The sequence below is a fragment of the Larus michahellis genome, chromosome 11 (assembly GCF_964199755.1).
Source record: "Larus michahellis chromosome 11, bLarMic1.1, whole genome shotgun sequence".
Lineage (NCBI taxonomy): Eukaryota > Metazoa > Chordata > Aves > Charadriiformes > Laridae > Larus > Larus michahellis.
The window spans coordinates 21,960,562-21,986,056 of record NC_133906.1 but is presented as its reverse complement, the minus strand read 5'-3'; the positions used below and the strand labels follow the sequence as shown (position 1 = coordinate 21,986,056).

The 25,495-nt window shown below is 48.4% G+C and overlaps 1 protein-coding gene across 9 annotated transcripts; it reads left to right on the top strand.

Moving 5' to 3' along the window:
- The first annotated feature begins 85 nt into the window (after nucleotides 1–85).
- On the top strand, nucleotides 86–25,227 carry BRD8 (bromodomain containing 8). Of its 9 annotated transcripts, XM_074603429.1 has the most exons (26): nucleotides 137–181; nucleotides 481–577; nucleotides 1,273–1,342; nucleotides 2,357–2,406; nucleotides 3,513–3,635; nucleotides 3,780–3,860; nucleotides 4,319–4,383; nucleotides 4,957–5,093; nucleotides 7,033–7,177; nucleotides 8,324–8,533; nucleotides 8,953–9,233; nucleotides 9,736–10,191; nucleotides 10,550–10,643; nucleotides 10,858–10,904; nucleotides 11,258–11,472; nucleotides 11,782–11,874; nucleotides 12,078–12,146; nucleotides 12,834–13,011; nucleotides 13,668–13,772; nucleotides 14,628–14,672; nucleotides 20,144–20,428; nucleotides 20,825–21,013; nucleotides 22,318–22,463; nucleotides 23,165–23,251; nucleotides 23,687–23,755; nucleotides 24,737–25,227. In XM_074603429.1, the coding sequence occupies exons 1-26, from the start codon at nucleotides 163–165 to the stop codon at nucleotides 24,969–24,971; spliced, it is 3,591 nt and encodes a 1,196-aa protein (XP_074459530.1). In that variant the 5' UTR covers nucleotides 137–162; the 3' UTR covers nucleotides 24,972–25,227. The 9 variants fall into 9 exon arrangements, 7 of the variants coding, with proteins under 7 accessions (XP_074459529.1, XP_074459527.1, XP_074459525.1 ...); XR_012589429.1 differs by lacking the exons at nucleotides 20,144–20,428; nucleotides 20,825–21,013; nucleotides 22,318–22,463; ... (1 more) ...; nucleotides 23,687–23,755; nucleotides 24,737–25,227 and adding exons at nucleotides 5,528–5,743; nucleotides 15,274–15,450; nucleotides 15,825–16,221 and having other exon boundaries at nucleotides 133–181; XR_012589428.1 differs by lacking the exons at nucleotides 20,144–20,428; nucleotides 20,825–21,013; nucleotides 22,318–22,463; ... (1 more) ...; nucleotides 23,687–23,755; nucleotides 24,737–25,227 and adding exons at nucleotides 5,528–5,743; nucleotides 15,274–15,450; nucleotides 15,825–15,963 and having other exon boundaries at nucleotides 133–181; nucleotides 13,668–13,805.
- The last annotated feature ends 268 nt before the right edge of the window (nucleotides 25,228–25,495 follow it).

Sequence of the window (25,495 nt, the reverse complement as noted above, 5' to 3'; positions counted from 1 at the left end):
GCCGCCAATCAGCGCCCGCCGTGGGGCAGAGGGGGCGGGGCCTGAGCCCTCGGTCCCCGCCCCCCTGCCCGGCGTGCCCGGGGGGGGCGGGGAGTGCGTGCGCGCCTCCCGGCGGGCTTTGCGCGCGGCTCCGCCCCCCGTCCCTCGGGCCGGGAGGGGAAGATGGCGGCGGGGACGGGCAGTGAGTGCGGGGCCCGTCGGGAGAGGCGGCGGGGACCGGGTGGGCGGCGGAGAGGGAGCGGGAGCGGCGGCGGGGCCGGAGCGGTGGGGAGGGAGCAGGGGAACTTCCTGAGGAGAATTGAGCGGGGCCGAAGGGAGGGGGCGGGGCCTACGGTGGCGCGAGGGAGGGTGGGGCCAACGGACGCGGGGAGGGGCGGGGCTGCAGGTGTGTGGCGGGGGGAGGGGGCGGGGCTAGCGGAGGCGTGGCGGGGGGCGCTCCCGGCGCGGCGGGCCCCTGCACTCGCTCCCCTCTCCCGGCAGAGCACAAGCTGCTGAGCGCCGGCCCCACGGAGCCCTGGTCCATCCGCGAGAAGCTCTGCCTGGCCTCCTCCGTCATGCGGAGCGGGGACCAGAACTGGTAAGGGAGGGGTCGCGGCGAGGGGCCTGTCCCGGTGCTGCTCCGCCTTCGGTGCGCACAGGCACCGGGCCCGCTCCCAGGGCTGTGTGCCGTACCGGTGTGTGGCTTTTCACTGTGCCGGTTCGCTGGGTTCATCATAAACACTTCCGCTTTCTGTGTGCTCTCTGTACAAAACAACGTTGGGCCACCAAAGATAAGATGTTACAGGCATACCTTGACAATCCTTTGGCTTCTTTCGTAACTACCGCGTGAACACAGAAGTGTGTTAATCAGAACAAAGACTAACTTTATTCCAACGTAAATTGGAAGACGTGAGTTGTAGTCAAGAAGGATATGTGATAACAAGACTCCTGTGTGTTGCTTCTGCACTTACAACTCTGTTTTGCTGCCTTTTTCTCCTCACCAAAGTAAAGTTTTTGTGGAGACATAATGCTCACACATAATATCATCAGAAGCTAGAAACTTGCTTTCCAAAGCAAGGAAGTGAAGCTGTTGTTTATTAGGAGCAGGCAAATATTTTTTAGTCCAAAGCCTGTACTTGAATAATTCCCAAACGTAACAATTCTGTTTTGTCATGTTTTTTGTGTTTATGGGGGCTATTCAGTGCTGAATGTCAAGACAGGTCAGCATCTTTTCTCTGTGTGTTGGTTGGGGAAGAAAGTAAGTTGACAGTGACGTACCATTTCTCTCTGTAGGGTCTCAGTCAGCAGAGCTATCAAACCTTTTGCAGAGCCAGGACGCCCACCAGACTGGTTTTCCCAAAAGGTAAGATACTGACACTTGAATCTTGGAAACGAGCAAATTCTGCATGGGATATGTAAGCTGCCTAAGAGGATGTATTTCTTGTTTTTTAAAAAAGATAGCAAAACTAATTTTTAAAAAATCAATTTCCTTTAAATTAGATTAAATACTTCTTCCTGTTTCTGAAATTAAATTAGAGCTTACAGTACAGTTGGATAAAGTTAAGAAAAAGACGAGGATGATCAAATATGTGAAACAGCTTCCTTGTAAGGGATGGCTAAGTAAGGTAGAACCCTTAACATAAAAAAGAGATAAGTAACAGGAATAGAACAGATGTCTGCACAATCAGAAGTGGCATCTTGAGGATGAGTAAGGATTAATCGTTCAGTGCTTTGTCCAGTACAAGATTTAGAGTATGTTAAGTAAGACTAACAGGAGACAGGTTCAAAGCAAACCAAAAGAGATTGTTCTTCACCAGGCAAGTAATTAAGCTGTGGCATTCCTTGCCCCAGGAATTTGTGGATGCCCATGTATTTTGGTGTGTCCTGCTGTTTGGCAAGCGCCTGGGATTTTTGTTGTATAAGGGACAGAAAGAGATTAAGAGAATCAAGGGAGGAGAAGCTGAGGTTTTTATGTTGCTTGCTGTTTCTATTAAGCTATGAAACTGGCCTTGATATAACGATATTTTGTCTTCACCATTGAAATATTTTTGGTTTGTGTTCACAGACGGAAATGTTACAGCTACAGTTTTTCTAATCGTTGTTGCTTTGATTTCTAAATTGTTAATTGGGAGCGTCTGTTCTTTAGCTTTGTTTTGAAGATCAGCCTGGGCAGTGCGAGAGTGAAAGAGTGGATATGCTTCCTCCCTTTGAGCTACACTAAGTTATAGCCGTGGGGGAAATGCTGGAGAAGGCTGTCCGTTATGTTCATAAAGCATTAGACCTCTGAAATAGGAGTAAGTGCCCTGTAGGCTTTGTTGATAGGCGTTTGCTGATGCTGACTCTTCATCATCCTCTGACTTTCTTTGTTTCTTCTTAGCACTGTGCATCTCAGTATTCAGAGCTCTTGGAGACTACAGAGACCCCTAAGTGAGTACAAAGTCTGAAGCAAGTGCGGTCTGCAGGAATTTTGGGTGGACTTGTTAGTTCTTACAGCAAAGGACTTGATAGCGCTCCTCCCAAAAGGAGCGCACAGGAATGAGGAAATTCAGTTGTGATAGCGGGCGTGGGTGAACAGCGGGATCAGGGTATGGCAGGTGGGGGAGATTGGCAAGCCCAGGGTATTTTTTAGAAGTTGTTTCCCGTATTTCCTTATCTTGTCTCCTTTTTTTCATAAGACCCAAGTATTTCAGTATTACATGGTTCTAAAACTGGTCACCGTGTACTTATTAGTGTCTTCCATATGCTACGACAATGTATGTCATTGCAATACGTGGCAGGGTAATTGGGGCCCCTTTGCCACAGCTCCATTTGTAAGAGTTGTGGTGTGAATTTGAGGACTTAATGCAGCAAAAAGAAACATTTATTTGGCTGGAATAAAACACTACATTTTAGTCTTATTGATCAGAAGCTTTGCACATAAAATTATCATTCAGAATAGGGGTAGAGAAGGGGTTGTGAGAAGGGAAATGTTCTGTGTTCATCTCTGTTTTGCAGTGGTTTCTTATAATTTTCTTATCAATGCTATCACAACAGCTTTGTGGTCTCAGATATTTATCACTCCTAAATCCACGCATTTTGGTTTCAGACTTCGTATCAAGTCAAATTAAATTAAAGGCAGGATGTTTAAAAGTAATACTTGTTTGCGATAGTGATGAATGATCTTCAGCACTAGAGTCGCAAGGACAAAGGACTTAATAGAGTTATTGAGGAAAAAAAAATAGATGTTTGTTCATGGGTACTAAGAATCTTCTCTGAAGTTGAATGATTGATTTTTTTCAGGTTGAGAATTTGCAGTGGGCTTGTATCATTGTTCTATTCCTGAAGTCTTTAACACTGGGTACATTTAGGAATTAGCTAAACTTTTCAGAAGAGATTGTTTGAACATCGTGCTGTCCAATATCATTTAAGAGAAACTGGAAGAGGAGGTTGATTATTTTTTTTGTGCATGCTTGTATCAGGAATGACGACAGCAGCCATTTATGTAGAGTACTGTGTTTCCTGTCTGAACTGTTTAGTTTTCCTCTTTTGTATAGGAGAAAACGTGGTGAGAAGGGAGAAGTTGTGGAAACTGTGGAAGATGTTATTGTGCGGAAACTGACTGCAGAACGAGTTGAGGAGTTGAAGAAAATTATTAAAGAAACACAGGAGAAATACAGGTGTGTTGCAGAGCCATTAAGCTGTGGTGCACCTGAGAGTCCCGTCTTGAAAAAGAGGCCTAAGTGGGATGGAGCTTGGGGTGAAAATGCTGCTTAGGACGTATTGTTCAGTGATGAGTGAGTAAGAAGATTTTCTGATTACAGGCAACTCAAGAAGGATGCAGAGCTGATCCAGGCTGGACACATGGATAACAGACTGGAGGAGCTGTGCAATGAGATTATGATGTGGGTTATTTAATTATTTCCATCTTGTGCTTTCTTCTGAGATTGTAGTTGCCTGACACTGTGTTTGTCAGACACCTCTTGCTCCACGTTCACTGGGAGAGAGAAACAGGGCAGCTGGGCAGATGCTTTGGCCTCGGAGGGCAGACTTAGTTTAGATTGGGGGGCACCAGCTTGTGTGGAACATCGTTTGGAGTTTCTCAGTGGAGAGCTTGGTGATGGCTTGCAATGTTGTGCTTGCCTCCTCCGTTTTGATAATCAGCTGGAAGTGAGATTTTCTGCCAAGTGTGGTGTTCTCTGACTGGCCTCTGACTCTGCTTCCCTCCTCAGAGGGTTTGAGCCTCAGTCCCCACAGGCCGGTCACTGTTGTCTGGAGATAATGGGCTGGGGGTCAGTAAACTGCAGGAGGAACTAAGGGAAGTGGGACGCTGTGTGACAGTAGGTTTTGGTTCTGTATACAGAAAGAAAAAAATGGAAGAGGAGGAGGCAGAAGTCAAGAGGAAGGCTACAGATGCTGCTTATCAGGGTAAGCTGGAAATGAGCTGCTTTACTCCTCCTCAGAGAGAGATGCGTATGTTCTTAGGAACATTTGGGAAATACTTAAGTCCTGTTAAGACCTGTTCAGGAAGAATTCCTTGACCCTAGGAGTTAGAAAGAAAGATGATACTCTCTTTCCAGTACTGTTATTTGTAACAGGGCAAAATGCAGAGTCTTCTGAGAAGGGAACAAATTCTGTAGAAAAGGTATATCTAACAGAAGGCAGGATTAGCAGGAACTCTCTGCTAGAATGTCAGGCTTTTCACCCCTTTAATTTTCCCTGTAGTTTTACTGTTGTCTGAAGATAAAAGGAAGAGAGATTTGTTCTGAGTGTTTAATTAATTTCTAATTCTTGGGACAATTCAGTGAACTAAACTGCCAGTGCTGGGAGGTGATGAATACCCAGCTGTATTATTTGTGAACTGAGCCTAGTGTGGTGCAAGAAATTCCTACAATATAAATTGCTTTATTAGGGTTGTTTAGGATAAAGTCAGAGGTAACTCTCGGAGACCGTCCAAGATGGAGTCAGGGAATCTCACTTATTTTTTCTGTTCTCTTCCAGCTCGTCAGGCCATTAAGAATCCGCCACGACGATTAACAGGTGTGATGGTTCGCTCCCCTGCAGGCTCAACCTCCCCTGGGGGAGAATATGCTCTGGGAGATCTGTCTCAGCCCGCTGTGGATGAGGCCAGTCCAGGGGTAAGGATGCTTCGCGTGGTAAGAGGGGAAGACCACCTTGGGTCGTGGGGCTCCGTGTCCATCATGGAACAAGAGCCTGGGGAGAAGCCTTTGCCTTGTTTTGCAGACTTTTCGCTGTGGTAGTGCTTTAGTGTGGTTGATGTACAGTGCTGCTCGAGATACGTGTCCTCTTCCATGTCTGTGATGATCAGGCGCCCGGATCAAAGGCTATGTAGGGGCGTCAGTGGGTTGTCCAGGCAGTCTTCTATGTGTGCCTGGGCAATGGCACTCCAGGGCAGGGAAAGGGTGAAAGCATATGCCTGGAGTAGGTGTAGCGAGTGAATGGAGTAGGTGTCTGTGGTGTGCTGGATCAATGCTCTTGGGGGAAGGAGCAAGTGGGGCTAGTCCGTGTGGTGGAGTGTGGCTTTGAACAGTGTGGTTTTTCTCTTTCTCAGGTCACTCCAGGGACATTGCCCAGCACCCCAGTTGCCTCCTTCATTGGAATCCCTGACACCCCTCCAGGCTCTGCTCCCCTGGATGCCCCCATGACCCCAGTCACTGATGATTCACCCCAGAAAAAGATGCTAGGACAAAAAGCAACTCCGCCTCCTTCCCCTCTGCTCTCAGAGCTGCTGAAGAAGGGCAGTCTCCTGCCCACAAGCCCCAGGCTGGTATGGAGCTCTCTGCTCATATATGCAAGCACACAAACAATTTGCTCCAGACTCTCCCACTGAAAAAGGGGGAGCTGCAAAGGCTTCTTAAAAACATAGTTTTTGTGACAGTCCCAACAGAAGTGATATCTGAGAGAAATAATTACCCCTGTGAGCCACAGAGATGGGACCCTTTCCCAGCAGTCCTGTGGGCGCAGGACTGCAGGATTCGTTCAGCACACAGGACTGGCTGTCTCCCTTCAGTTGTAAGGAGTTGGAGTTGCAGGTTTTGCTAGGGGAAATTGTTTTCCCCAGGGGAGGGGGCGTGTTAGTCAGCATCATCCTGAGTGGTCTCCATGGAGGTGTTCTTCGTGATACCTACTTTGGGCTCACAATTCGTCTTTACGTATTGGCAGGAAGTTGAGTTTCAATATTTGTAATGGGTCTTAGCACAGGAGTACGCAGTCCTTTAATGGGGTTTATGGCCGATGTTGAAGTGCTTCAGTCTTCTCGTAGTTGTAGACAGTTACTGAAATCACTGTGATGACAAGCCATTTTGACCTTTCTGGTGTTAGAGACTCTGGAAGTCTCAGGAGGGCAACCACTGCTGACACCGTTCAGAGCCCAGTCTGAAAATGGCAGCCATCAGCCTGCCTGTGGCACGAATTCCCCGTGTTAGTGCTTGTGTGATGGAATAGGAGTATTGCTGTTGACTTTCTTTTTCTAGTAGTCAGATATGGGGTCTTTTCTATTTGTTAGCTCGGGTAAATGGTCCATGGGTTCTGTGTTTGCAGGGTGCAATGTAACACAGGAAAGATGATGGGTGTGAAAGACTGGGTTTTCTTTCTACCAGCAGGGCTGTTTTATATCTGCTTCAAGGTCCATCACAGGTTTACTGTGTGGCCTTTGATAGAGTTACTTTCCATCTTGGTGCTTCATTTTCCCTCAGCTCAAAATAAGGGATAATTCCATGCCATCTCAGGGATGTATCTGGATACTCAGGCTGGTACGTTTAAAGGATTGTGAGGTCCTTGAGCAGAGGAACGAAGGTAGAGCAAATGATGTATTTGGCCTAACTTCAAAAGAAGGTGGCACGGCAGCTGTGTCGTAGCTGAAGAATAACAACTAGTTTCGGGGTGTCATGTTGTGCACTGGCATAAGGGGCCTCAGGCAGGGAGTAGACGGGACAAAAAGCCCAGAAGAAATGCTGAGACAGCAAATGATGGACATATTCATGAAGGTGCCTATCTGGCAGAGAATCACTGGTGTGATGGTTTCTCCAGGAACTTCAGCTGTGTCCTCTTTGGCAGGTTGGTGAAAGCGAAATGGCAGTGGCTTCTGGTCACATGAACAGCTCGGGAGTCCTGCTGGAGGTAGGAAGCGTCCTTCCAGTGCTGCACAGTGGGGAAATGCAGTCGGCACCTGGTGCTGTCCCTGCATCTCCTGCTGCTTCAGGTAACTCAGGACTCTCCCTGTACAGTTCTCCCTCCAGATGTCCCTTCAGACTATTCTATGAATTTTCTTTGGAGAGAGATAAAGGACATCTAGCCTAGCTTATTTATGAGTTATGTTCCTATTTCTGTACCCCTGTCACTCTCTCCCCTACTTTTTTTTAAGAATAATCTAATCCTTACAGAAGAAAGAGTGCCTTCATCTAGAACTACTGAAACAATTAGACTTGATTCGATCCTGGTCCATGCGTTCTAGTTTTCTGGTTTTGACACCAGGCATTTCAGTGTGGAAAGGAAGGGTCAGTTGAGGGGGAGTTGGGGGAAAATTAGTCTAGTATCTGATTCCCAATGTGTCAAACCACAGCTCCCTGTGAATCTGGAGAACTCATGTGTCTTTACCTCTGCTTTAGTTTAGAGAGCTGTTGAGGGTTAGACCACAGTGGACTGTGGGCTCCAGAGCAAGTTCCACAGAGTGGGGTGAGAGGGACAGTGCAAGGGTCTTTGCATGGGCCCACATCAGAGCAACCTGCCAAAGGCACTGCTAACCAGTGGTGTAGTCACATTGTCTGCAACTGAGGATTTATGCCATTCATTCATATATAATTCCGTACAAATAAGCTCACTTTCGTTATCCCTGTCTATTGTTTAAGACCTGTTAATTTGATCCAGACAGTTCAGTTAAATTCAGACTGGAAGTTACAGCTAAGATGTGTGGCAACCTTTGATACAAGAGGAATTCTTCAGGAAACCTCTGCAAAGAGATCCCCTCTGCTCCCTTCCAGCTCCTGTGATGACTGTTTGTCTTGGCTTACCTTGTGTGGCTCTCTCGGCACTGTTTTTCAGATTTCCCGTAATTGTATTGGGATGAGCCTTTGGAAGGGCATCTCTGCATGTGTGGCTTAGCCTGTCCAGCCCTTACATTGAACACAGTGTCCCATACTCTGCATGATCCTGTCTCAGACTGCACACACAAGGAGTTGTGCGTTTTTGGTGCAGGTTCTCCATATAGCTTTTGGGACTGTTTATAGGTATTTCTCAGTGTCTTTTCCCAGAAGAAGCCACCAGACAGTGAAGAGCCCAGTGGTGGCTTTGTGGACTTCAGTGGTGGCTGCTTCTTGCTCATGTGCCTTTCCCTTCTACTCTCTGTTAGGTGCTCCTACGCTTTCCCGGCTTTTAGAAGCTGGTCCTGCACAGTTCACCTCACCTCTTGCTTCCTTCTCCGCTGTTGCCAGCGAACCTCCAGCTAAGCTCCTGCCACCCCCCGTAGAGCCTGTGCCTCAGGCAACCATTGTCATGATGCCCACGCTGTCAGCACCATCCGTTGTGCCACCAGCTGCAGCTCCAGAAAGCGTAGCCACAGGTGCGTTCCTGAACTACGCACTCGTAGGTCATGCACTGCTGGAAAGCAGAACTTCCCTTGGGATCCGCACCCAGCGAGCTCTCAGCTGGCCGTTTATCAGCTCAGACTCACCCTCCTTGCTGAAAGGACGGTCATGGCTGGGCTCTGGAGTAAACAGATGGTTTAAAACAGGATTTGCTGGGTGGGGGTGGGGGTGCTAATGGTATGTTGCTGGATTGTGGTTCAAGGGCTGGAATCTCAATTTGTCTCTACTGTGGGAAAGCAAACCCATAATTGTCTTTCATTTTCCTAAGCCATGCTGTTGTGGGTGGACCCGGGATACTTGCGGTTAGTGCTTGGTCTTACCCACTGCGGTATTTGTTTATGTGGGCGTGACTTCTCCAGATCGGTCTCTGATTGTCACTCTCATCCTTGTGCAGTGAGCCAGCCAGAAGCCTGTGTGTCCATGGAGGCAGTATCTGATTCCCATACTGTGACAGTATCCATGGACAGCAGTGAAATATCCATGATCATTGATTCCATCAAGAAAGAGTGCCTGGGTTCTGGGGCTGGCAGCACTGCAGGGTCTTCCAAAGATCACTGCATAGATGGGAAAGAAGACCTGGATTTGGCTGAGAAAATGGATATTGCAGTGTCCTATACGGGGGAAGAGCTGGACTTCGATACAGTTGGAAATATTATAGCCATCATTGAGGACAAGGTAAATGAGCAAAGCAGAGTGCCAGTGCCTTTTGCTCCACATCTAGTTTGGTTAATCTCAAGTGATCGCTATTCTCCAATTTAGATAGCTTAAACAAGTACGAAGTAACTGTTCCAAAATGCACATTCTTAACCATCGTTGTCCAGATCAATAGGAAATGATCCTACGACACCACTGCTGCCCGTCTGCCACATTTAGCCTGGTGCTCCTTCAGAGTGCAGAAAGGAATCTCTTTTCTACCTCATGTTGGGTAGGGATTGGGTCACATCTCCGGCAGACAAATGAGCCCTGCTTTACTTCCAAGAGTGCTGTATTCCTGAAACTGAAGCTCCACAGGAGACTCCCACAGGGAGTGATACGGGTCTGCCTGCGAAAGGCAACTTTATAAACCCGGTACACCGGGTTTTCCACAGTTTTCTCATTACCAAGTATCATGAATATTTTTTTAATCCCTCTTTCTGACTTCAGCCTGCACTGCTGTGTGTTTGTTTTGGCAATAAAGGTAGACGACCACCCTGAAGTTCTGGATGCAGCAGTCGTCGAAGCTGCTCTGTCTTCTTTCTGTGAAGATACTGATGACCCTCAGACCCTGCCTGGCCCATGGGAACACTCAATTCGTCAGGAGCATGAGAAACAGGCCCAGATACCCCAAGTATCTGTGACTGTGAAGCAGGAGAGACTGGAGTGTGAGGAGCCAGAGGCAAAGGGAATTCGAGACCTAATGGGCATTGGAGAGCTGGGATCGGAAATAAAGACAGAACCTGCAGAGCAGGAGCAGAATCAGCTGGGCTCTGAGGAAACTGTACCAGCAGCTGCAAGAGCGACAGAAACACCAGAGCTTAGAAGTCAAGAGGTAGAAGAGGATCAAAGAGCAGCTGTAGCAGCAGCAGAGACTTCTGAAATTGAGATAGAATCGGCCAAGGGAGAAGATGCAGTGCACAGTACAGTGAAGATAGAGGTATGTGAGTAGAGAGGCTCTCTGGAACTGGTGTGGGGAAAGAAAGGAGCAGTTGTGGCAGGTAGGAAAGAGGTTTAGAGGAAGGATGACTGCTGGGTTGAAGGTGACCCTTCAATGAATGTGCCTTGACTGTTTTTGTGGGAGTCGTGCTGCTGATCTGTTCGATCTGCAGAGAAGCGCTCTGCTTTAGGCAGTACCTTTATGTATCTTCCCCCGCCCATGTGCAGAATCGCTGTTGGGAAGGTGCTCAGGGAACTTTGTTGCATTCAGTTAGCTCAGGCTGAGTGAGATGTGCCCACACCTTCACTGAAGTAAGCTGACACAAACATCTAGATTTGTGCATTTCTCTTCCCTCCAGACCCCACCTGATGATGATTCATCCCCTCCACAAGTCCCAAATGTGAGTGAAGACTCCTCACAGGCTGATGTTCAGCACAAATTTGAGCTGTCAGGTAACTTAATTCAGCTAGGAAATCTTTTACATGCAACATTGTTAGCTGGATAGATGTCAGTGATCTGGTTCAGGTTTTTTGGGGAGGAGGGAGAAAAGATATGTGTAGGAACAGTGGTAATTACTGCAGGGCAGTAGGCATCGGTGCAGGAGCTTGTGTGGGAAAGACTGCTTTGGAGAATCAACCTTTCTGCTCTTCTTTCTTTCTTTCACAGAGTCAATGAAGGAGGAGGCCCAAGCCCTGTTTAGGAGTCAGATGAAGGTAATTCTGCCTTGGTTGTAGTCATCTTGAGTTTATTAGTAACATCTCACTACTGCTGCTTCACGTGCTGAAAAGCAAAGCTTGCATTCAGCTTTCTGCACTGAGAATTGGTCAGTCCGAAGTCGGAGCTAAAGGGGAGATCGGTTCAGGCGCTAAAGCTGTTTGTGCGTGTGTTTCTGTTTCTGCAGCGGGAGGCAGGGCAGGGTAGAATGACTAGGATTTTGTGAAAGTGCCTGTACAGTTAGCAGCAGCCGTAGCAAGAAAATTACTTTGCTTGCAGAACCATAGTTGCTTTGGAGGCTCTGAGCTGCTGCTTTAGCTGGCTGTGCAGACTCATGAACTCTGTGTTTCAGGATGGGCAGGGTGAAGAGGATGATGAGGATGGTGCCAGTGAGGCTGCTAGCTTGGAGGAACCCAAAGAAGAAGATCAGGGTGAGGGATATCTATCGGAGATGGATAACGAACCTCCTGTGAGTGAGAGCGATGATGGCTTCAGTGTCCATAACGCACCTTTGCAGTCTCACACGCTCGCCGACTCCATCCCCAGCAGCCCGGCCTCCTCACAGTTGTGAGTATCAGCGAAGCTCTCAGGCACACAGGTGCAAAGCCCGGGCTAGTTTGTGGAGGGACTGGAGGATTTTCATTTCTGCTTTGCTGACTCAGTGGGTCTGCAGCGGGAATTGTTGATGATTTGTCTGGTTCTCCGTGCTTACAAGTGCGAGTGTACAGACAGCGCCATAGTACCAGGTCCCTTTTATTTTCTTGCTGTCTTTGGCATGGATTTTCGTAGGCATGTCAAAGGCAAAATGAACTGTAAGGTCTCTGCTCCGAGGCAGTATGCAGACTCCTGAAGGAAGTCCTATTCTTTTCTTCCCAGCTCAGTGTGCAGTGAGGACCAGGAAGCAATACAGGCCCAGAAGATCTGGAAGAAAGCCATCATGCTAGTTTGGAGAGCAGCAGCTAATCACAGGTGAGTTTGATATCTTGAGAACTGGCAGAAAGAAGTGACTAATCCAAGACAAGTCTCCACTCTCCCATCTCGGAGACTCATCTGTCTTGGTACCGGGAGATGATGAATCATATTGTTACTGGTAGCAGACGAATAAACATGAGAGCATGAAACAAATATTTACCAGCAAGGACAGCCCCTAAACAGACTCCTTCTCTCTGCAGGTACGCCAACGTCTTCCTGCAGCCCGTAACTGACGATATAGCACCAGGCTACCACAGTATTGTGCAGAGGTGAGTCTCAGCAGTCTTCTCTCATTAGAGCTCTGTATATTTGCATATTTGTGTAGGGATTTCTGTCAGGAACGATGTAGTTTTTGGCTGCTGTGCAGACTGCAAGAGTTGGAAAATTATTTTTTTTCTGGCGTGATTCAGTCAGAAACAGGTTTCCCCAAGAAAAGGGACTTCACACAACTCTCTCTTTGAGTGAAGTACACTGACTTACTAGAGCATTATCTGTAAGGTGGTGTGTGACTGGTTTACTTCTCTCAGTTTCTATCCAAGGGTAGGATTTAATCCTTGAAATTCCAAATACCTATCTTCTTTAGTCAGCATTTTTTTACTGTCCTGAGTAGTGGACTCTTCACCATAATCCCCTGGTAGCCCTGGAAATCTCCTAAACAGTTCAGTGGCTGCAGCTCAAGCTCCTTAGTGTCTCCTTCAGCGGTGCCTGGAGAACGTAAATGCCTTTCCCGAGGCGTCTCTCACACCATTGTTACCGTTCGTGGTAACTGCTGGATGGCTTGTGTCTTCTGACCTGAGACCTTGGTACCCAGGAACACAGCCTGTGTGGGGGAGAACCTATTGGCTGAATTAAATAGATGGCCTAATGAGAAATGTTACGGACCAAGGGCTGTTCACAAGAGAGTGGGGAAAGTGATAAATATTTCTGTTGCTATTTTGACTGCATTTCTTTCATAGGCCAATGGATTTATCTACCATCAAAAAGAACATTGAGAATGGTCTGATACGAACCACAGCTGAGTTCCAGCGTGATATTATGCTGATGTTTCAAAATGCAGTTATGTACAACAGCTCTGACCATGATGTGTACCACATGGCTGTGGAGATGCAGCGAGACGTCCTGGAGCAGATCCAGGTAAAGTACTGAGCTGAGGCCAGTGCAGGACAGAGCATCTGCCTTGGTCCGTAGGTACGGGAAAGGCTTCTGGATGTGAGACCACAGTTTCACTCACAGTGGCTTTGAATGAAGTATGCTACCTTTTCCTGCATCTCTTGTGCTAGATCGAGTGTTTGTGGTGAACTAGATTGTGGATAAGGTAAAACTAATGCAGCAAAATGTTTTTTAGGTTCAGCCCAGACCAATTTCAAATCTAGTTTCCTTCAGGGAAATGCTTAGGCCAGCAAGAACCAGGGTGTGGTTCAGGAACAGAAACAAGCAACAAGAACGGTGAATGACAGGGGACGCGGTTCCTTCTTTCGGTGGCTGTGCTGGTTTATGCTGGTGTGAAGTGTCCGTGGAACAGTGTCCTGTGAATATATGCCATTCAAAATTTCTTGTGAAGTAGGATGTCCCAACTGGCAGGGCTAAGAGAGTTTGAACTGGAGTATTGTAGTTCCTCAGGACTTGTGGCTTCTGAGGTAAATTGGGGAACTTATTCTGAGCAGCAGACAAGGAACTGAAACTGCCTCTGACCCAATCATTCCCAGTCTGTGGTTTGTGATAGTTCACTGACACACGCTAACTGAGCTTGTGTTGCCTGTGGATCTTAACGGAGTGTGGTTTTCTTGCAGCAATTTCTGGCCACGCAGCTGATCATGCAAACATCGGAGTCAGGGATCAGTGCAAAGAGCCTGCGTGGGCGAGACTCCACTCGCAAGCAAGATGCTTCGGAGAAGGTGAGAATGCTGCACCCTGTGGAAGGGCACTTGGTATGTTTTGAAGAATCCCAAGATACTGCACGAAGTTCCCATACCAAAGACAGGCAGAATGTTCTTTGAGATTGCAGTAGGTCCGGGATTTTCATGTGGAGAAATTTTTCTTTAAATGTGTCGATGGATGAGATTTCATCTCTGGAGCTGTATGTCATCCCAGAGGCAGGTCTCGGGAGGTTTTTTTCTGTAATCCCAATAGTTCTGTTCCCTGTTTTTAAAAACAGGTGATGAAAACTGTGGGGAAGTGAACAGAGTATTGGAAGAGGCGTGATGTGGCAGGAAGGTGAAGGTGTAGAGAATTAGAAGACTAGCCTCTGCTGTGTTCTTCACTTCCTAGTTAGATTTTTAGAACCAGGGAATCACTCCAGTCTGGTTTGCTGTGTAAAACACACCAGGGAACCTTTGACTTCTGCACTGATCTGGACTAATAGCCATGTAGGTTGGTTTGGTTTTTTCCTTATGTGAAGGCACATCCGGACTTGATTAAGTGGCCTCAAGTGCTTTCAGCTGGTGCACACAACATTGTGACAGCAAGGACCGCCTGCTTAGTTCTAGTGGCAACTGCACGGTGCAGAAATTGTTTGGTAGACCAGGCGTTGCCACGGCTGAGGAGGGAATATCCCTTTCCTAGCATTCTGACTCTTGCAGTATCCCTCTTTTGTCCATTTTAATGTTCCTGCTGCATAAGGCTGATGCCATGCGGGATGGGGAGCGGGGCACATGTTTCTCTATGCTCATGCGTGGGCTCAGTGCTTCTGTGTGGTGTGTGCATCTCTGTATCTGATATCTGATGAGTCCTTCTGTTTGGCCTTTTAACAGGACAGTGTGCCAATGGGCTCTCCTGCCTTCCTTCTCTCTCTCTTTGTAAGTATTGAAAGGCTCCAGCAGGTACTGCAGTACTGCTGGCAGTGTGCTCTGCTCCTTGTCTGGGTGATCACTGCGCTGTCACAGCATCCTTAGCATTGCCGCGGTGTGTGTTTAACTTAACGGGCTGTACAACTGTGATCATTAGAGAAGAAACATCTCCGTTCTTTATTCTCAGCGTGGGTGAGTGGGAGGGGCTTCACTCTTTTCTTCTGGTTCCAAGTGTTCTCGTTTTGTCATCTGCCTTTGCTTTTTTCCTCAACTTCTCTCCTGCTTTCTTTCCGTGTAAGTGGGAAGACAGACCAAGTGGTGCCGTACTGTAGTTCTTGCATCTCTCGTGTTTATGCAGCTGCCCCTTCCGCACATTCGAGACAGTACAAAGGGTCTTGGGAAAGTGAGGAGTCAGCCGTGTGCTCCTTTATCATTCATGGTCCAGAAAGGAAATAAGATACTCTGCAGAAATACCTTGTTCTCTGCCTCTGGTGATCTGGAAGTGTTTGGAAAAATATTCCCTCTGGGAAAACCCCAAGTCTCTGAGTTGCGGGGAGGAGAGAGGGGAGGAAGATGGAGAGTTGTTTTTTTCTCTCGCACATATCTAAAGACAGAGGAGTACTCCGGGAGAGTCAGCATGTCAGCCAGAGGGAGAGGGCAGCGGATCAAAGGAAGCTCTCAGCTCGCCTTCTGCTCATGGAAAGGAGCTGTGCGGAGAAACTAGGGAGCTAGTGCCAGGGTCACTCAACTGGAGGATCACTTCCCGTAGGGATCAGCAGCTGATAAGGTAGGTTAGTCAGCAGTTTCCTCTTCCCATCTTAAGAGCCAAGCTAGAATCTGCCACTTAGGAGAAAGCCTGCACTGTGCAGGCTCCAAAAGCATCTGTCTGGGCAAGAGCCTTGTTGCCTCTCTCTGCCCTGGCTGCCAGCAGCACACAGAAATGCTGCAAATCCCAGTGCCTGTGCTGTGCCCAGGGTGAATTTTAGGTAGGTCTGCAGGCAGGCCTCCCCAGGCCTTCTTAGGGACAGCTTCCCTTTCTCCTGTTTGGAAGGCATGAAAAGTTGTTGCCAGATGCACAGTTCCTTACCTCCCCGAGTGCTGGAGGAAGCGTTTCATGTTTAGGGTTGCATAACTAACTCTTTTTGTTTGCCTTGTGACTAGGATGGCGGCACCAGAGGGCGTCGCTGTGCCATCGAGGCAGACATGAAGATGAAGAAATGATGCTGCAGGCACCTGGCATGCCAAGCTGGAGTGCAAGCACGATGCGGTTAACAGCTCTTGGAAGAGGAAGAAAAGCTGCAGGTCCATTTCTGGGACCTGGACCACCTTCTTTGCTTGCCCCTCTGGAAAGCAGTGTGTCGTCGGAATGTGTAACCCAAAGAAAATTCCCTGGAGGGGAAGACTAGCCCCCCTGCCTGTTTTAGGGCAGTCGTCTTGGGCTTCATCAGTGTTCTGGTGTTAGCTAGCAGCTGGTGGCTCGTATGTACTGTAATGTGAAGTGTACAGATTTTTACTAGTGATGTGTAAATGTGTATGTATATTAAAGTCTGGGAACAAATCCAGGGTCCGGTGTGCAGTGTACTGAGCATCGCATCTCTCCGCAGTGAGGAACTCTGTTTTTGTCCAAGCGTGCATACCTGTCTTGAGTATCTGCAAATATAACTCTCTTCCAGTTATCCATATAGCATACACGCATGGCAGAGCTTTGACGTTAGAGACAATCCATTAATCATGGGAATTGGATGGAGGGGAACGTTCCCTGCTTAAGTGTGTGAGAATATGGCACTGCTGTGATGGAACAGGAGATCTAACCATGAGAAAACCATGAGAAGTTGTATTCAACAGCCTTGTTGGAGTTTTCGTTAAGATACCGGTGTATTGAACCCTACGTTCTTTCCCCAGAGATTCATAAAGGGTACGCTCGTCAGAGTGAAAATCTGTGATTCCAGCAGCTGTAGGCATAGCAGTACCTGGTTTCACATCTGAGCTTGTGAACTGCTTCTTTCTACTGGAAATTACAGTTCTTTTCCTCGGCAAGATGGACGGTTAACTGAGGTTTAAGTTCTCTGTGACAATTTTCAAGTCGCCGTCATTTTCTGCTCATACGACCTGTGAGCTTGCCTATTTTCTGCCCCCATGACCTTCCAGAGGAAAAAAAGCCAAAACCAACAAACATTATCCTTCCCGATGCTTGCAGCAGCTGGGAGTAGTGTACAGGGTGCAGCTCTCTGAGACACAAGTTGCAGGAAACTTGAGTCATTGCGATTAAGAGCAGAGGGATTCTTACCTTACTTTGATTTTCACAAGTTTTGTGTTGAAATTGGTTGAGCCTGCTGTATGGAGTCTCATGTTTGGCTCGGGTACATTTCCACCAAGAGTCACTCTATATTGATGCTAGAGATGTATCCTTTGATACTGTCATTTGATGCTAGAAGTGTATCCTTTGGTTTGCTTACTGCTTAATTTTGTTTCACTACTGAAATTGGGAACAAATTTCTGGTTTGAATTTTTATGGCCTCGGTTTCCGGAGATTACAGGTTGTTAAGTTCATAGCACAAAAACTTACAGGTTTCTTTTGGTTTCTGGTATTTTATGGGATAATTTAAGTTGGAAGGGACCTCTTAGCATTTATCTAGTCCAACCTGCTGCTCCAGGCAGGGCCAGCTTCAAAGGTAGATCAGGTTGCTCGGAACCTCGTCTAGTCAAGTTTTGAAAATCAAGGATGGAGATTCCCTAACCCCTCTGGACAACTCGGTTTCAGTGCTTGCCCACCCTCATGGAGTAAACATTGACGTCCACATTGAATTTCCTTTGGTGCATTGTCATCACCGCCCCCTCTCCTTTCACTGTCGGCCACTGAGAAGAGTGGCTGCGTGTCCTCTGTAACGCCTCTGCCCCGTCTTTGTCCGTGTTGAGACAGTGAAGTTGCACACGTGGGAGGACTTCTGTCATTCCCACTAGTAACTTGCTTTTGCTGTGGAAAGTGTTCCTGCTCATTCCTGCCCTTGGTTTCTTCTCTTAACCAGGTATTTTTCCCTCAAAGAGCCTTTTCTCTTGTCCCATGACATTTTAATAGCCTTTAACGATGTTTAAGATGTTTAAAAATCTCAGAGATGATTTTCCTCCACAGAGCCCCGTTGCCTCTTTCCCAGTTCATCACCTCACGCTCTGACTGCTAATTCTGGTTTTGCTAATACTTGGTTCTGATCTGTCTAGTGCAGAGCTCGGGCTCGGTGTGCCGCATCTCCCAGCAGCACCCTTTCACAGCCGGAGCAATCGCACCGGTCTGGTTTTCCTGCGCTGGGGGTAGCTTGAGGGACAGGTTACACAGCCCAGGTTTGGTCACACTACACTTAAGCTTCTTTAGGACTCCCGAGTGAATCCCAACTGGTTCTAAGGTCTCCTTCAAATTGTTCTAAAACCTCCCCTGTTGACATTTTAATTAGAAACAGTCTCTCGGGCCAATCCCAAGGGAAAGTCTCGTGTGATCTCCTCTGTGGCAACTGCTGATAATGATGATTAATTTGGTTTTCCCAACTGTCCCTATTTTCAGATGTTTGGCACTGATCATGCGTCATCCCCCCGATCATCTGGCAGCTCTCTGCTTCTGATGTTTTTGATGAAGTTTGTTGTTGTTATTTGCTTTTATGTCTTTAGCAAATTGTTCTTCAATTTTTTTCTTTTTTTTTTTTACCTACTTTTTTGTGGATTCTACATTTCATTTACTAGAGTTACGGCTTTTATCATTTTTCTTGTTTTGACACGTGTAAGTTCCTTTTAAAGGACGTCTTTTTTATTTCTAACAGCTTTCTCTCATATCAGCGAGGGTTGCGCGGTGTCTGATCTCTGCAAGGTGAACTAAAACTTTCCAATTTGATACGATTCCTTGCTGGTGACTTATGTAGCCAACATAATTAAGAACCGTCAGCAGTTCTTAATTGATAGCTGAAGCCTGTATCTTTTTGTCCCTTATTTTTTGTACAGGATTAGTATGGAACTAAGCAGTCTGTAATTATCTCACTCATCCCGCTTGTCTTGCACCAATGCTGCTGTTCCGCTCTCTGTCATCTTGACTCTTCCAAGGTTTGGTAAAACGGAACATAAGGCCGAAGATCTTTCTCATCGATGCTTTTGCCCGAGTTCCCTGGGCCTCCTGATGTTAAAATGCTTATCCCTCTCAGCTGGAGTACAGCGAGATGATCCCAAGTGATTGGATTCCCCTAGGCTAAGGCTTTTCTGTTCTCCAGCTGAGCCGCGCTGCTGGCTCCGCGTGCGCGGCCAGCTCTGCCGATGGTGCAGGAAAGCGCTTCAGGCGTGGGGTTACTCTTCAGATGAAATCGCAGTTTGCCCAACTCCTTCAGCTGGAAGCTGAAAGCAGGTAATGTTATCTCTCACCTCATCAACTTTTAACTGCTTTCACTGAAGTTAACTTTGAAAGGGGTTTCAGAAGGACAGCCTTTCGGATCCTAGCTCTGCTTGCAAGTTCATAAAGTAAGCAAATAAGTTTTCTTTTTCTTATCCCAAACCCAATGGATTCCCTGTTCCTCCCAGTTATGCAGCATACGCTGTATTTCTAGCTGTGCTAGCGGTCCTGAGAATGCAAAAGGAAATCAGTGAGAAATGGGCTTGTTCAAAACTCTGGAAAAATTAGCTTGTACATAATTAACTGAAAACTCTAAAGACACTGCTAATTAATGCATAGAATTCTCCATAGGTGTAGCATCCAGGCAGCTGAGTTCAGTGGTGGATTTTTCTAACAGCCTTTACTGTTGTTACAGTGACTCTGCAAGCAATTCCCTAGACGGAGAGAAATCATGGCAGACTCGTGCATGGACTAATGAACAGAGATTAAATTAATTGTTTCTTCCTTCTTAAGAGAATACTAACTTTCATTTTCTGAAATGTGTAGAACTGTCCCCTGTCAGTGTGTGGCTGTGCGTGGTTATAATTCTTCTGACTCAGGTACACAAGGTATCACCATGCAGCTAAATCACATCTGTCACTTTCAAAACAAACCGTTTGTAGAGTTTGTAATAAGTTATTTCCAATGTAAAAAGTTCTCAAGGGGCAGCAAAGGGAATTTCAGTGAGTTGTCCTTGGAGTCACGAGTTGTTCAGCCGCTCAGGAGCCCGGCAGGACTTGTTTTGAGCTGGCTGCTGGATGCCTTCAGCACTGTAAACATGGAGCATCCAGCAAAGCCAGATGCTCCCAACCGCCTCAGCATCCTCCAAGCGCCCTGGGCAGGGGGAGAGCACAGCAAAAGCACCAGAAAACCTGAAATTCAGTTGCTCTGAAATGACAGTTTGTGTTGCAGAGCTACAGCCCCGCCACGTGCTGTGAGCTGTGGGCTCAGGCTGCTCTCCTCACAGAGTCCTTCCCGTGATGTGGCTCTCTGAGTATGTCTGGAAATGAGCGGGGCTTTGCAGTTCTGGACCAGGGTACAAAGAAATTGCTGTCTCTCTCTTTATGTTTGTTTGCAGGTGGGCCATGCCTGGGGGTGGTGGGAGTCTGAGGCGGAGTCTCCCAGCGAGTCAGAGAAGAACAGCGACTTCCAGTCTCTTCTCAGCTGGGATTCAAGCCTGGATCTGGACGTGGGGAGCTGGAGGAGTACTGAAGAGGTGGCCATGGGGAAGCTAGAGGAGAGCAGCCGAGAGGGAGACCGGGAGCTGGAGTTCAGTGAGCCTCTCTGGGAGGATGATAGCGAAGACTACCAAAAGGCAGAGAGGCCACGTGAAGACGACAGTCTTCTCCAGTTCTTCTCAGAGGTAGGGCTGTTTGGACAGGAAAGTGGGTAGCATCGTTCAGGCCCTCCTGAAACATTGGGTTTTCAGGGCCTCTACCATCCCTACACACAGGAGAAGTCGGGGGGAGGAGCAGATGCCCTGAGTTCACTTGCACCCCGTCCCAAGCCTAGCCCTTGCTCCCACGTAAAGCTGGCGCCACAACCAGGCAGCTGCTTTGCCAAGGCACAGCTCGCCCGAAAGCACAGCGATGTCAGTGAACTGACACTGTGACAACAACACAGGGCTTCAGCAGGAGACTTTGCAAGGATTCCTAAAAATGGAAAGGCGTTCGTGAGTGAAAGCAAAAATAGCATCTGTGCTGCTTATTTTTCTTCCTTTTGCCTTCACAATTTGAAGCAGTAAATCTCTGTGTTGCAGATAACCCAGATGATGGAACCTCTCCGCATTAGCAGCACAGAGTCATCACAGACTCAGTGGGATTATTGTGGCTGTGGGAAGCAGGGTGATGGGGAAGATGTGAGGTGCCAGGAAAAGACCACAGGAACAGAGGGAAGTCAACTACACGTCGTGGCAGACGATGAGAAAGAACACTTCCCAGGAAGAGAGGTAGGGGAGAGGTCGTCCTGAGAGAGCCTCTGGTCCTGGATAAGAGACGAGAGACAGTGAAGGAAATTGTAGAAGAGATGGGGAAGTCCCAGGTTCCGAGAGGGGAGACGAACACCGAGGGGGAGACAGCAGGGAGGGGAATGCAAAAGAAACATATGAGGGGAAGGATGGTTTTTGTGCGTGGATATGTATCTTTACGAACAGGAAGCTTGTTATAGATCAAACCCTCAGATGTGAGTTGGAGGAGTTGCTCCTTGGCAGTGTAAAGGTGACTCATGAGAGCTGGCAGTCTGCTCTCAGGTTTAAGGCAAGACTGGAATGCTTGCCTTGTTCTAATTGCCGTGTTATGCAGCACACAGCTTGGCTGGTTTCAGGCCCACGTGGCTGTGATAGCAATAACCATCTGCCCCTGGAGACCGTCATGTCTTGGAAGCAGGCACTGTCTAGCCTGGGTTTGCATCAGTCCTGTGTCTAGGGGGGCTGGGGGCTCCCACCAGCCCACGAGGTGTTGCCTGGGAGAGGTAGCATAGCAGTGGAAGAAGAGCACCGTTTTTCCACACTCACATTTGTTCCCTTGCAAACTTAGACACTGGAGACAGAAATAACTTTCAGGGCTCTCGCATTTCACCTGTTCAGCCAGGATGGTGTTATTCCCAGCAGTTCCCTTGCGGTTCTGCCAGTGGTCAAAGCCAAACACAGCACAGTGTCGACTTTCTTCCTGAGGAGAGAGCTCCGTGCTTCAGATCTCCTGTTGAGGAACTCTCAGGTGCCTCTGCACATAATCCCACTTGTGGACTCCAAAGAGCCTCTCTCCCTGCACCTTCACTCTCTGCATTTTATTGGCAAATCACTACAACAACAGCAACACTCTCCTTCCCGGCTGAGTCTATTCTCTGTCATATTCACGTGGGAGTTTGTGAGGAAACAACCTTGTTGCACTCTAGGGGATCGTGTTATCTGTGTCTTGAGCTTTAACAAGCCTGAGGCAGTCTTACCTCAGCTCTTGATTGCCCTCTCACATCCATGACTCTTCCCAGAAAAGCAGACAGACAACACTGGGCGCCAGTCAGCTCCACAGTGTTCGTGTTAGCCAGAGGTGGTTGCGATCCAGGAGATCTGACCCAGCTGTTACTGGAGGTCTGAATAAGGTCAAACATCATCTTCCAGAGTAACAGGGAGCGAGCTAGCTCCCAGCTGAGACTGGGTGCAGTAAAGGGATGTGCAGCAGGCTGGCTTGTAGATAAAGCATTCGGGTGTTGGGCTGCCATTTTAGATGTATCTTCCTTTTCTTCTGCGCTCTTCAGGACAAGACTCAAGAGACACCTGGAGAACAAGCTTTAGGTGAGCCGCATCCACAGGAGATGAGTAATCGGGCCCAGGATCAAGATGACGGCAATAGCACCTCTACAGCCCCGGTGCTGGCCTTCACAAGCCCTGCCAACACACAGCTGTAAGTAGTTCGTTCTGCCCACCTGCAGGCACAAGCGTGTGGCACGGGTCACCTCCAGGAAGGTGAGATAGCCAAGGAGAGCAGGAGGGAAGGAGGTAACTTGTGCTGTCTCTGTGGATCTGCCAGCATTTTTGGCATTGATCCTAAACTGAAGTGAGAAGAGTAGAGATTAAATGGAAAATACATGTTTCCTCAAGGCAGCTAGGCCTTGTGTGAGCTGCGCATCACGCTTCGTCAGGCAAGGTCCAGTCCAGCTCCCAAGAGAGGCATTACCAGCCCCCTTCAGGCAGGCGCAGATGTGTCAGTCACATGCAGGCTCTGACACACACATGTGTGATCACCTGGGCTGCCTTTCGGAGGAAAAACATAGTTTCTTGGGATGACGAACTGAATAAAAAACACCTCAGTAAAGTGCTGCCCGTCAGAGTAGCATGAGGTTTCCTATCAAACTCGAGCCTGCCCTTTAGAGCTGCTCAGCTCACATCTTCTTTCTGCTTATTGACAGGCATCTTCCTGCATTCTGGATGTTTAGTTGTGTGTTCAGATGCAGAATGTTTCCACCGTCTCACCCTGAGAGGTTTTGTGTAGCTACAGCAATGGATTTCCATGCTTCATCCACCTGGATGTGGTGGGTGCTAGCAGAATTGCCACCTCCTACTTTGCCTCGAGTGTGATGATCTGGTGATATATTCCCTCCACAGGGTGCAGCTGAGCTGGGATAACCCCCTGCAGCATTTGCTCTTCAAAAGAACTCTGCTGTCCATCTGGAAGATGATAGCCAGTCACAGGTATGTGGGGGCAAAGGGCTGGATTGACACGGCTCTTGAACACGTTGCCCTGACTTCCAGCTCCTGTGTCACCAGGCCTTGTCCTCCCCTCCACAACAGCCACCACAGGCTGGCTTGTCTCTCCATGGCTTTGCTTCTGGCTGTCCTCGCAGCGAGAACAGCTGCGTGCTGCAAAGCTGGAGAAAACACTGCATATTTATTTCCTCTGCTTAATGTGGCAGAGCCCAAATGTTGCTTCCTACACAGCTGGCAGAGCCAGCTTCGGCGAGGGGCTCAGCCTCCTCCCATGCCGAGTCGTGCCAGCCACCCAATACTGGCTGTTGCTAATCGGCGGTGGCCCTGACGGCACGCAGGGAGAGGCAAGCACCGATCTGTGTTGGGATGTTGTCTTCGGCAGAGGCGGACAGAGGTCGTTCTTTGTGCTTGCCCCTGTAGATACAGCAGCCCGTTCCTGAAGGCGGTGTCAGAGAAACAAGCCCCTGGATACAGGGATGTGGTGAAGAGGTGAGTTTGTGGAGGGAGTGCTTGCTAGTTCATTTCTCTCTGGTTTTTGCTAGTTCATTTCTCTCTGTTTTTTTCTGTCTTCTCTGGTTTCCAAAGGGCCAGTGGGATGGTTTCCTTCCTCCTTTTCCAACGTTTGGCCATCACCAGCATCTCCCACTGAGTTCTTTTATTAAAACTCCCTTCTGGGTGATTAGAACCTGGAAGCTTGCACTGAATCTGGTGCTGATAGGAGTTGTGCCTGCCCTTTGCTGGCATTGCATGGCTGACTTAGTCCAGGCACAGTCCCTGCAGCTGTAAGCCCTGCCTGAGCAGGGGATTCAGCTTCTGCAGCTCCGCAGTCTCTTCTCCCCGTGTTGGAAGTGTGTGCCTCAGTCGATACCTTCTCCTCATCCAGTGCTTGCTCCCCAGATGTTTTACTCTCAGCGGAGAAGTAGGTCATAAGAATATTTCCCAGAGAGATTAAGGGCATTTTTCAGAGCTGAATCATATTCTATTCTGGTCACAGTTGTCGTCTCTGCAACCATTCATTTTCTCATTCTGTCAAAATAAGGGAAGTAATATTTATTCTCCATCATGTTCCCCTTATCAGCACTGCTATTTTTGCTGGTGGCACCATTCGATTTTAAGGGGTTTTAATAGATACCTATTTTAGTAACTTTTCTTTCTCCACTAAGACCTGGACTGACTTCATGAAGACTGATTACAGGAATCGCTCTGCTTGCCTTCTCTGGAGCTCAACAGTAGAGGTGACTGCTAATGACCTGCCAAGTTGATTGGCTAGCGAGTGTCGCATTGGCTAAACTTACTTGCCTGACTTAGAAGAAGAGCATTTCTCACTCCTCCTTTTTGTCCTAAGCAATAAAATTGATTGAAAATAGCTCTGCTTTTAGGGACACCCTGAAACGAGAATAAGCACGTTCATGCAGAGCCTGAAGAATGACAGGCTGTGGGGTGCAATTTAATTCTATCTATCTTTTGTAGACCCATGGATTTAACCAGCATAAAGAGAAGACTGTCAAAGGGACACATTCAGTCCATGGTCCAGTTCCAGCGTGACCTCATGCTCATGTTCCAGAACGCGATGATGTACAACAGCTCCAACCACCACGTTCACCACATGGCCATGGAGATGCAGCGAGAGGTCTTGGAGCAGCTGCAGATGCTGGGTGAAGCCCTCCTGTGCTCGAGGGACCGGCTGGGGTGGGGGAGAAGGTAACAAGCCAGGCCTGAGGCCCGTTTCTTTTGGAGCAGCCTTGTCTCCCTGGCTCAAGAGGTCTGCTGGGGCCCGGGGGATGCGCTGACACTGCAGCCGTGGCCCTCAGCAGACCTAGTTACCCTCCAGTGATGGCTGCCAGGCTGATGGGGCAAGGGCCAAAGGGGTTTTCAGGAGAGGCACTGCAAGGGAAACCTCCTTCCTGCCCTGGGGAAAGCAGGAGCGGAGCCCTGCCGAGAGAAAATGGTTCCCTGGGATGAAAAAAAAAAAAAAAGAGAGAAAAACATCTTTGTGACGAGTTGGGATGAATCCGGGCCCAGCCCTGCGGCGGTGGCCGGCTGTACGGCTGGGCGCTGCCGCCCCTCCTCCCTCAGGCCGCTGGGGCACCGCGGCCCCGCCGTTCTCCGGCCCGGGCCCACCGGGGAGAGCACCGCCCGCCGCACCCCAGTAAAGGCCCGTGTCCAAAGCGTGTCCCCGCGTGTGTGACAGCCCGGCCGGAGCGGGGGAACCGCGGGGAGCGGGGTGGG

What these genes read in the sequence shown, in the direction of transcription:
- BRD8 (XM_074603429.1), top strand. An exon ending in AGCAAGATGCTTCGGAGAAG is followed by an intron (nt 13,773 to 14,627) that starts GTGAGAATGCTG and finishes GCCTTTTAACAG; the next exon opens with GACAGTGTGCCAATGGGCTC. An exon ending in CCTTCCTTCTCTCTCTCTTT is followed by an intron (nt 14,673 to 20,143) that starts GTAAGTATTGAA and finishes GTTTGTTTGCAG; the next exon opens with GTGGGCCATGCCTGGGGGTG.